Consider the following 12,067-nt stretch of genomic DNA (forward strand, 5'->3'; position numbering starts at 1 on the left):
TATTACTACAAAATACCCAATGCTTATTGATCTTATCCAGCTAATTAGAAACGCGATATCAATATCAATGTCAACATGGTCCCACGTTTGATCATATTCAACCGAGCAGTAAACTAAAAACGTGGCTACATAAAATAATGTTTAAATTGTGCTAAACAGATTTTACCGCTGCCGTACAGGTATAACGCTTTCATTGTTTACTAATCACAAAAGCAATACAGAATGGTTTACTGCAAAAGTTACACTCAGCTTTTTTTGTATTGTTTTCATTTACTTCTACAGTTTTTCATTATCACTAACCACAAACAGACAATGTTATTAAGAACGTTACACTCAACTTTGTTACCTTTGAGAGAAACATTACACTCAGTGTTCTTGTATTTAATTTACAGCTTGTCATTATTCACTAACTACTCTATCTTACCGTAACAGAAAGCGTTACTAAAAACAACTTTGTTACCTTTGAGCAAACGTTACACTCAGCATTCTTGTATTTACCTTTTTAGTTTGTAATTATTCACTAATTACTCTTTCTTACCGTAACCGAAAGTGTTATTAAAAACATTACACCCAACTTTGTTGCCTTCGAGAGCCCGTCTTCGAAAATGTCAATCTCGTATACTATTATCACATGAACCTTTACAATTAATTACAAATCTTTTCCTTTTCTCTCGCGCTGCAAATGTGTAGTACTGTCTAAGCTGTACAGGTTTCTAACAACTGATATGAATATTGTAATGCGACAGTATTTGCATCGAAAATATATTTTTGCAGCCAGGAAAACAATATTTAGCTCAAAAATCACTTTTTTTTTTCAAAAAATTGCTCTACTTATTAAAAACAAAGGAGCCGAATTAGAAAATAAAACCATGTCCTATCAGTCCTGAATCCTGATTGTTTCAAATATAATTATGCGTTTGCGTTAACAGTAGTAAAAAAAACTCATAAGTTTTTTAAACACATTTTCTGTTCCAAACACCAAACGTAAAGAATATAATGTCTCAAAGAATATATTTTTAATATACAGATTTGTAATATATCTTTTAATTCATGTGTCAAAGAACCTTACCTACCTGATAAAAGTAAGGGAACTTTGTCAGTCTAACAGTCTATTTCTAGAGCATGATTATTGATTAACCCCAGTCTCTTAGTCGGGATTCTTAACTCATGATTTGACTTTTTAAAAAAAAAATTTGATTAAGAAGCGGTTCTTATATCTCTTATTTAATAGACATTTTTTAGTATTTTTAAATTAAAATCTAAAAAAATTTAAGAACCCTTTCTTAATGAAGCTAAAAACTTCAGTTAACAGACTGTGGTTAATTATGGTTTCGAGCTCTTAATTAATATTCGGAGTTGTCAACACAGTGCTTGTGGTAATGTCTAAGCTTTTATTAATAGACCTTGTGGATATTTTAACTAATGTTTTTTTTTTGCTTAAGATATCTTTACCAATGTTCGAAAGTAGAAAAACTACAATTGTTTGAATTCGGTAATTCTTATACTTAACTGTTTTAATTATTATGTTATTGAGGGAACATATATTTATGCCACCAATTTATTCTAGGTAAACCAAGTACTCATTAATATCAACAACTATTTTTATAGTCTCACCCTTTCCCTAATTAAAATCCACTAAGTACCAATAGCGATTCATTAAATTTCTATAAATGCAAGAATATCCATTAAAATCCGTCTATATATTATTTATTTCCATATTAAACAAAAATAATTAAAAGGAGTTGTATGTATATATGTGTCACGAAAATGAAGTCCCCATATAAAATTAGAAATATGCAATAAGTGGGACCACACTTTGATTATAAAACCTACCTTTCGTAACACATCCCAAAATGGCGAACTTTGCCTGATCAATTCCTGAGACCTTCCACAAACAATAAAAAAACATTTTCCAGAAAAAAGAAAAACTAATATGGAGTCTTCTATATCACAAACACTAAGCCAAGTATTAGATCCCACCACGGGTATTCTCATCGTCGTCTCACTTTTCATCTTCATCGGCCTCATCACACGACGACGAAGGCCTCCGTATCCACCCGGTCCACGTGGTTGGCCCATCATAGGCAATATGTCAATGATGGACCAACTCACCCACCGTGGTTTAGCTAACTTAGCTAAAAAGTACGGTGGCTTGTGCCATCTCCGCATGGGATTTCTCCACATGTACGCCGTTTCATCACCAGACGTGGCTAAACAAGTCCTTCAAGTCCAAGACAGCGTCTTCTCAAACCGACCAGCTACTATAGCTATAAGCTATTTGACTTATGACCGAGCTGACATGGCGTTTGCTCACTACGGACCGTTTTGGAGACAGATGAGGAAAGTTTGTGTCATGAAGGTGTTTAGCCGTAAACGAGCCGAGTCATGGGCTTCTGTTCGTGATGAAGTGGACAAAATGATCCGGTCGGTTTCTAGTAACGTTGGTAAGTTCGCCCGCGTGTTCACACTCTCTATGTGCGGTTAAATATTTTAAAAGAGAACAATAATTTTTGTTAGTTTATTATGCATATGTTTTCTGTCATATATATGTTTTTTAATAGTCAACCAAAAATATCGTAGGTAAGTCTATCAACGTTGGTGAGCAAATTTTTGCACTGACCCGAAACATAACTTACCGGGCAGCGTTCGGGTCAGCATGTGAAAAGGGACAAGACGAGTTCATAAGAATTTTACAAGAGTTCTCTAAGCTTTTTGGAGCCTTCAACGTAGCGGATTTCATACCGTATTTCGGGTGGATCGATCCTCAAGGAATAAACAAGCGGCTCGTGAAGGCCCGTAATGACCTAGACGGATTTATTGACGATATCATCGATGAACACATGAAGAAGAAAGAGAATCAAAACAGTGTTGATGCTGGAGATGTTGTTGATACCGATATGGTTGATGATCTTCTTGCTTTTTACAGTGAAGAGGCGAAATTAGTGAGCGAGACAGCGGATCTTCAGAACTCTATCAAACTTACCCGTGACAATATCAAAGCAATCATCATGGTAAATATTTTTCACGAGGCACTAGTAACAGTCATTATTCTTAATGCGTTACGTCATAAAACTTATCTATTTAACCGGTTGTTTTCTCTGCAAGTATATATTTTCTATTTTTACAAGAAGTCTAATATAATATTAGAGAACTTGCGTATGCAGTCGTTTTATTGATAGTAGAAAAACACACAGGTTTTATATCACACGTAAATAAAATCACCGTATTGGAGAAAATACTATAACGTCATGTGTGAATTGACTTATTTTATTTTTTTAATAGGACGTTATGTTTGGAGGAACGGAAACGGTAGCGTCAGCGATAGAGTGGGCATTGACTGAATTACTACGGAGCCCCGAGGATCTAAAACGAGTCCAACAAGAACTCGCTGAAGTTGTCGGACTTGACCGACGTGTGGAAGAATCAGACATCGAGAAGTTGACTTTTCTGAAATGCACACTCAAAGAAACCCTAAGGCTACACCCACCGATCCCACTCCTCCTCCACGAAACCGCAGAGGACACTGAGATCGACGGTTACTTCGTTCCCAAGAAATCTCGCGTTATGATCAACGCGTTTGCGATTGGGCGCGACAAGAACTCTTGGGTTGACCCCGAAACGTTTAGACCGTCTAGGTTTTTGGAACCGGGCGTACCAGATTTCAAAGGGAGTAACTTCGAGTTTATACCATTCGGGTCTGGTCGTAGGTCGTGCCCGGGTATGCAACTCGGGTTATACGCGCTTGAACTAGCCGTGGCCCATATATTACATTGCTTCACGTGGAAATTACCTGATGGCATGAAACCAAGCGAGCTTGATATGAGCGACGTGTTTGGTCTGACGGCTCCTAAAGCCACGCGTCTCTATGCTGTCCCGAGCACGCGCCTTATTTGTTCTGTTTAAGTTATGGTTCGAAGCACGTGGCGGGTGAAAGGAAAGGTGGTTGGTATGGTTCTTGAAAGTGGTGTGAGAAGTCAAAAGAAGCCCTGAAGATTTGTGGATGTTATATATAATATATGTTTATGTATTTGTGTGTACACACGTGTGTTCTGGATGAAACATAAAGTGGCTCTTTGTTTCGTTTTCCAATTTCTTTTGTGGGAATTCTTTTCCTTGCATGAAATGTAAACGCTGAAAAATAAGATTTTTTTTTACAACTAATTTGCATATTACAAAAGTATACTAATGATCCAAGGATTTTGCAAACATAAGCATTTCCATCACTATGACTCCAGAAAAGAGTTTGGCAACCGGTGAACTAAGTCAAAACTCATCAACTTTAAGATTTGAGGAACCTAATATGTTAGAGAAATTTGGAGACGACAACTTTCAATTTTTAGTTTTGAAAAGCCAATTATTTTCGTGTAGTTTCAAAAAAAAGTCAGATCACTTGATAGAAAAAGTTAAATTCTAAACTCTTCACATATTTTCTTATTTAATTTTATTTTGTTAAGGTCGCGTCTTCTTTATTGAAAAGTTTTATAGTATATATCTTATATATCATTCATATGGAAAAACATTGTAGTCTTTATTGAAAATGCACCAATCACTTATATATCATGAATGTATGTGTTGATTACTTAATTTTAACACCATCGACGATCAGATTTCTAGATGGATGGCAAAATCCATGTCTAAACTACTCACTTCAAAAATAATGTTACAACCAGAAGGCATCAAGTACTAATCGATCCCTACTTCAACTACCTTGACGAAATCAATAAATTACAATTACTTACTTAGATTTTTCGTAGCTACACGTAGCACATTCATAAACATATATGTAGTACCATACGTGGACTATCGAATATCACAAAATAATTGCAAACATATGGTTATCAGTATTAAATATGCCCCCTGAAAGATATTCAATCATATAGAAAATCTCCGAAAGATAATCAAAGCCTGTAACTAATTGGCGGTGCCTCCTTGACTTCACATTATTTCGTGGTGGAAGGATAAGAAAATGACAAATTTATAGACAAGCTACAAGCTGTGAATTATGAAGCAGTCATCGCTATTATTAGCTCCAAGCCAAACCTAACATTTAAGGCTTGAATATCTAGGCCATAGCTTTGTAAATAAGTTGGTTCGAGTAGGGTTTGTCATTGTCTTCTAGATAAGAAAGCTTCTCGACCCATCTCCTATTCAAGTTATATATACTGTTATAGCAGTACCACCAAAAAACTGAGAATGCGCTTAATCTGTGGCTTTTAATCATTTTTCTGAAAGATTCTTACTTCTGATTGTGGGGGTCGACAATTCAGTCATGTGACCCCATTTCCATTAAAGATTTGTTGGACAACAATGCTAAGATTTTATGAAATTTATGAAATAAATGCAGTAATGGATGGTTTTGAATAGATTTTACTACTAAACAAATGAGGCGATGCATGTGTTTTATTCATTTACTGTTGACTGATTCTGATTTGGATGGACCACGAGAGCGCTGAAGAAAATAACATTTACATCATGGACATCTCTCAAGTTATTTGTACACCCTTTTCAAATTTTAATAAAATATTCAATATAGTGAAATAGTTTTTAAATATGCATAAACCCTGGTTTATAAACTTTTTTTTTGAACTTAACTTTTCCTGATTTATAAACTTTTATAAAGAAAAAATATTGTCTGCAAATTGGGACTATGCTCAGTTTGAAAGGTATGACAAATTTAATATGACCTTGAAAGGTAAAGAATCTCGAACTACTACTCACTTTTTTCAGACACACAAATACAAACATCAGAGTCCACGTTTTAATTTTTCAGATTTCAGTTTCGCTCTTAATAATAGAGGAAACAAGAAGCCAAGGTAGCTAAAAGAGACAATACGGTCAGAGAAAACGGTAACATGTGGTGGTGGATTCAGCACGACGACGCTGTAAAATAATAACAACGCATAAGTTGTCGTCTTTCCCCGGCGTTGAAGAACGTTCAAACAAAGACGATAGTAATTAACAAACAAACAAAATAAAAGAAACTCATAATGTCTACGTATAATTAATTACTTACTTTTTGTTCTTGTCAGTAGTTCAAACATGTGATATATATGATAAAGGAAAAATGTCCCATTATTTTTCTCATATACGAATATGTTAGAATCTCAGTCATCTCGTTTGTTTATATGGAATATAAACAATTTATTCATATTATCTGATGATTGTCAAATTTGGAGTTTGAAGATCGCTTATATGAAATCACTATATACCTGCGTTTTCTTGTCAAATTCTGATTTGCTACGTTGTCCATAGAGATGAGGAGTGACCATCCACCATATTGTGTCACATAGTCACTGTAATGTTGAGATCGAGAGGTAAATGTTCTTATATATGATGGATTAGCTATATCTCAAAATTTTCTCTACTCTGATCATCACACCTCCTTACACCAATTTGAAAATAATTGTTGACCTCTCAATTATTTTTGTGTTGAAAGCGATCTGACAACCTTTCTGAAAACAATCTGTTAATTATTCACTTGAAAATGAATCTTTTTTCATCATCTGATGAATGAATTATGAATTGCCTAATTGAAAGACCGGAGAAAGTGATGGCTTAATATATTTTAGATGTCTAAAATATTTAATTTCAACCAGCTTCCTCGTTTTTTAATCATTTCTAAGTTTACTGACCAATGATTTTTTTATTAGTCGACAGATATTTGGAATAAAACCACCTAACTAATATTTTCGAAAGAAACAATACAGATGATTAGAGTGGTTCCAATTTTTTTAATAAAAGTCTACGACATAACTCTACTGTTGTCTTGCGCAGATTGCAAAATAAGAAGGTAAAACTCTCCATTTTCCTATGTATATAATCAGAAAATACATTGCACCTAATTTATATCAAACACTAGGAACAAAAACTTATACATTTGGCTCCAGCAAAAATACATATAACTATATAAGTAACAGGTTAAGCACAAGAATACATATAAGTATACAGCTCAACTAAAAACGCTGAAAATAAAAAATACGGGTAGGTAAATAGCAGTCTCTCCACGGCGTATTTATGTCAGTGAAATGCGAAGAAACAGGCGTGCCTCACTACCTAGCGTGTAAGATAACTAATTGGATGTTTAAATTATTAATTAGATTATAAATTAAAATAATATATTAAACATATGTTTTATATGTTATGTTATTATTCAAAATTGATAAAAATTCTATTATTTTATTTTCATAAATTTTATATTATAATATATTAGTTATTATAATTTATGAATAATAAACTGTTGTTTATTTATTATTTTAATATTGCAATTGTCTACAAATTTATAAAATAATTGTCACGGTTTTATGAGGTTTAGCCCCTAAACATATTCATGACAACTATATGCAAATATTAAAGATATTGACAAATTTATAGCAAACTCGATGAGTTGTTATCAAGGCTGAAATTACTTTTGTAAATGTGACAATAGAAACATATAAATAAACTTTGTTTTAGTTTATGGATAGATTCACGATGTAATATATTCGTAACGAAATAGAACATGACACGAATATAGGTTTAAATTTATTTACTCCAGCTCTGTATTTGTCATAGTTAATAAACATTGTTATCTTCTTTTTTTTTGTCAACTAAACATTATTATCTATTGATTGTAATACACGTTAACTCCATTTTTTTAAAAAAAATTCTCAAAAACAAAAGGTTCGAAAGTTTTCATTTTATTTTCATCAGAATCAAATTTTCAGAGAACGTTCAACGTTTGAAAAAACGTTTCATCAAGATAATTACAAAACAATCATCAGAGAATCAAATTTCCAGTTTGCCTTTTCTATAAATGGAAACAAGAACGTTCAACGCAAGACAGTGGATTTAAAACGTTTCATACAAAATAATTACAAAAACAGAAGCGTCGACGAATGTTACAAACAAACATGTAAAATTTGGAGAAAATGTGAAACGTATCTAATTTGGCTTATTAGTCGTTTAGAGAGTGTCTCGAAAAACAGGGTAATAAGTGTCGATTTCGAGCCTCTCTAGGATTTGCTGAGTCTTCCATAGATATGAAGAGTGACCTTCCACCATATCGGTTACATCCACCTGTAAAACGTTGAAATCAAGAGGTGAAATAATACTAATTAACAACAGAAACTTTATAATTATCGAAAACGACCTCACATCTTTTTATTATTTTTATTGTTTGTAATAACAATCAGCTAGTAATGCATTTTTTTGAAAGAGATAGCTTACATTTTCGATTCCAGGGATGCAAATGGGTTGTATTCCGGCTAACCCTTGGGATAATAGACTGTCGAAGCAACGGAGTTAGGTAGGTAAATAAAAACTGAAATAATGTAAGTGTTAATATGTAATGAATGGGGATAATGAATGTACCTTGCGCGGAAGGCAACACCGAGGGTCCAATCATTTGTTGCATATACATTGATGAATCTTCCAGCTACCATCTACCAAAAAGGACCGCAAAAAAATGTTTAATATAAGGTCTCATTCAAGAGGTTCAATTCTATGGATGTGAGATGTTGATACTATAGTAAGGTAATGAACTCAAAACAGAGTTTAATTTTACCTTTCTTACGTCTCGCCAGTTTTCGTTATTGATTGAAATGGGTGCTCCAAGAATAACAACTCTTTCCACTAGTTCAGCTGCCACGTTAGATGTGTGGAAACCTCACATTAAGCAAAACATAGATTCGATATTTTAATGCATTCTTATCGAATAAAACACATAGGAAACTACCGTTTTGTTCTGTTTCGGCCAGAGTCTGGAGGCATTTGAAGATGACACGCGCACCAAGCGAGAATCCCACGAGAGTAATGGGTCTGATATCACATAATTCGAGGCATAAATCATATACATATAGATAAACTTCATTTACTTGCAGCAGCGATGAACTCTTTACCTATTTCCTTGCAAGCCTTTTTGTAGCACTTCAGCTAGAAGTTTTCCCGCCTTATCCGACCTAAAGAAATTGGATTATAGTAGCCATTAGCCACAGGTTTACTTAGACTGCAAGTACCAACACGAAGGTTTCAAAAGATTTGGTCATTAGTTGGAAATGCGATGTGTAAATGGTGCATCACTTTCATAGACTGAATACCTAGCTTGCTAGGGAAAGAGGTGTTACCTATCAATAGCAATACTCCATTTGCTATCTATGAAATCTGCAGCTACTAAGATTGTCGCTGGCCATGCCAATGCCAATAAAAGAGAGCTCAGAACAGTGTGCATTGCTCCTTGTTTCATCAATTCCATGGCCAGTCCTGTGGGAAATCATCATATTGATATCACAATTTTTCCTTAGAAATTTGACAATTGTTGTCACATTAACATGGTTGTTTAGTGGGATGAAAACCAATTACTTGAAGTAAGCCAATCCTGAATCGCAGTGCTCACTAAGATAAGATTCTTGGACTCCCATTGCAGCGTGTACCTGAAATAGTAAAGACCATACATTAAGAAGCAGATATAGCACAATGCTTGAGAATCAGACACAAACAACTGATGCAAGGAGCAGCTCTAGATATTAAATCCTGATTTCTATTTACGATACAAAGTTTGAGCAGACGACATACCTCTCCAAACTGCTAGTTAACCCTTGCCATGGTTTCACAAAATCATCTTCTTCAAAAACAACACCAGCAACCAAGACTTCCACTGCTAGCCGCTGTTACAATGATTTTCACATATCTTTCACATCAGTCAAAAACGGAAAAACTAATTATCAAATGAAGGAGGGAGAGGAGAAGCAACCAGTTTCTGATACTCTCAAAATGCAAAGCTATGTTACAAAGATCTAGTAGCTAATGGAAAATAGGCACTCACTCCTTGATTATGATTTTCGCCAATAGCTTTGAATTCGAACTCCTCAAGATCCCCAATCCTCCTTGCCATCTTAGTCCCTGTGAGACCAGCTCCAGCAGCTGGATACGAAAACATTTTTAAAAGCAAGCATTAGTGACACTGTAGACGCTCCCTCACAAAGAATTGATACATTCGTGAGGATGAAAGAGAAGCCAAAAAAACTAGTGGCTAATTGTATGCACACAAATACGACAAAAAGTGAACTCATCTACACGTATTCACCTCCAAATGATGCTGCAACCGCAACCGAGCCAGCAACAGTTCCAGCAGCGCTAGCCGCAGCAGCAAACCCACCAGCTCCAATAACCGGCACAAGTGTGCCCAGTGTTGGTGCCAATGCACCAAACCCTGCGGCAATAGCTGGAGCAGCCAATCCTGTTTAATACAACCATGTAAATGAAATTAGGTAACCAAAAAAAATGCGCTTATATCAAGAAAGAAAGTTAGCAGGTTCAGGTTGAATTTGCCGTACCACCAGTGATGGCCATCAAAGTTCCCCCAGTTAAAGCAGCGGCACCAATGATTCCTCCACGCTTCCACTTAGCCCATGTACTCGAAGAAGATGCAGCATCCTGACCCTTCATTTCAGCAGATTTCTGAAGGGCCATGGCAGAGCATGCCACCATTGTCTCAATTGCTTCCTAGAAATTGAAGATCCAAATATATTATAATAATGAAACTAAATACGAAATCCTCATAAAACAAAACATTGCCAGAACAAGAAGCACTGGAACCTATAGCAGTGCTAATTCCATATCTTATCTCAGAGCAAGATAGCTAATTCATAACAACGATGATACTATGTAAAAAATCAAGAAACTTTACAAGGAGGAAGAAGTAAACTATACGAACCACTTTAATCCACTCAATGTTAAACCAAGTCGCGAGTAAACGGAGAGCAACACGATGACGAGCATCATATCCCTTTCTACGGCGAGTAGACTTCTTAACCTCTTGATACTTATCCGACAAGCAAGCAGAGAGAAGCTCATAAAGAACATTGATTTTCCTCTGATGGCTAAGCAATACCACATCCTCAACAGATTTATCATCTTCAACAACCTCAGGATTATGGCTTCCATCTCTAATCACTACACCCGCTTCAAGACTCTCTCTTTCAGCAGCAGCCTCCGACTCCTCCTTATCCTTAACCTTATCCTTCTCCACAGCTTTCGATTTAACCTCGGGAACAGCGTACTTCTCCCGGCACTCGTTTTCGTACTCCTGATGCTTCTCCTTCTTAGCATCTATAGATAAAGAGCTCCGAATGCTATGAACCATAGCGTCAGCAGCTTTCGCTAAAGCCATCTCTTGCTCCACCATTTCAACAGAAGCTTCACTCGCTTCTTCTGAGAGTAGCCTCGTGAACTAACATAACGAATCAAAAATAGAAGTTAATGAATGAACCATCACTTAATCAAAACGCTACCGTATCGATTCAAGAATGAGCCATACCGCACCGATGTGATGCTTAGCGGGAGAAGAGTTAGCTGTTTCCTCGAGACCAAGCCAAGCTGATGAATCAATATCGAGACATCTGTAAATAGAAATGAATTATCAGAAACCAATTCGAGAATCGACGACGACGACGAAGAGATCACCTAAAAACGGGACGAAGAAGGCCAGACGTCTCGTGCACCCAGAGGTTAGGGTCATCGGAGACGGAATCTCCGCTACTGCAATTGCTTCTCCGCTCCTCGGAACGATCACACTCTTTGTCATCGTCGTCGTCTGGCGCAGCGGGGATCCCCAGCGGCTGAGTCTGGTTGATTTGCGCTTGGTTTAGCGCGATCGCGAACAACGCGCCGGCAGCGTATCTCTGCGTCGGAGTCAAATTCGACGTAGCTTCCACCATAACGCTCTCTTCTTAACGGATCAGCCGAGCAGAGAAATCGTCGGAAGTTAGATCACCGTCAGATTTTGAAATCGCCGAGGAAGATGAACCCGTGACTAATGTTGAATGAGTCAATCCTTCGTTTTGATTTTTTTTTTCCCGGGTCAAATAGCGAGGAGACATCTGTCTTCACTCTGTTGACTCATCACACAAACGACGTCGTTGGAGGTCGGTCATCTCCAAAAAAATAAATCACGATTTTAATAAAACTCCGTTGCCGGTACTCGAACCCGAGTCTCTCGGGTGAGAGCCGAGTATCCTGACCAGCTAGACTACAACGGATTGTTGGACATTTAGATAAGATATAGCTAATCTAACTAAAATAGCAAAGATAG

General features: G+C 36.2%; 2 protein-coding genes and 1 non-coding gene across 3 annotated transcripts; 1 reads left to right on the plus strand and 2 right to left on the minus strand.

Annotated features, from left to right (window-relative positions):
• Positions 1–1,865: 1,865 nt before the first annotated feature.
• On the plus strand, positions 1,866–4,161 carry LOC103869607 (cytochrome P450 84A1). Its single transcript, XM_018655197.2, has 3 exons — positions 1,866–2,444; positions 2,581–3,011; positions 3,283–4,161. Exons 1-3 carry the CDS (start codon positions 1,934–1,936, stop codon positions 3,901–3,903), a joined length of 1,563 nt encoding a protein of 520 aa, XP_018510713.1. The 5' UTR covers positions 1,866–1,933; the 3' UTR covers positions 3,904–4,161.
• A 3,595-nt stretch (positions 4,162–7,756) lies between these two features.
• Positions 7,757–11,834, minus strand: LOC103869705 (transmembrane and coiled-coil domain-containing protein 4). Its single transcript, XM_009147812.3, has 15 exons — positions 11,440–11,834; positions 11,294–11,375; positions 10,691–11,206; positions 10,311–10,479; positions 10,061–10,213; positions 9,800–9,897; positions 9,550–9,641; positions 9,337–9,407; positions 9,102–9,237; positions 8,877–8,936; positions 8,714–8,796; positions 8,543–8,619; positions 8,350–8,420; positions 8,206–8,263; positions 7,757–8,055 (listed from the first exon to the last, which is right to left on the minus strand). Exons 1-15 carry the CDS (start codon positions 11,691–11,693, stop codon positions 7,942–7,944), a joined length of 2,034 nt encoding a protein of 677 aa, XP_009146060.1. The 5' UTR covers positions 11,694–11,834; the 3' UTR covers positions 7,757–7,941.
• Positions 11,835–11,941: 107 nt separating this feature from the next.
• On the minus strand, positions 11,942–12,014 carry TRNAE-CUC. Its single transcript has one exon. It is a non-coding gene; the product is annotated as a tRNA-Glu (tRNA).
• Positions 12,015–12,067: the final 53 nt, after the last annotated feature.

This window comes from Brassica rapa, chromosome A01 (assembly GCF_000309985.2).
Source record: "Brassica rapa cultivar Chiifu-401-42 chromosome A01, CAAS_Brap_v3.01, whole genome shotgun sequence".
NCBI lineage: Eukaryota > Viridiplantae > Streptophyta > Magnoliopsida > Brassicales > Brassicaceae > Brassica > Brassica rapa.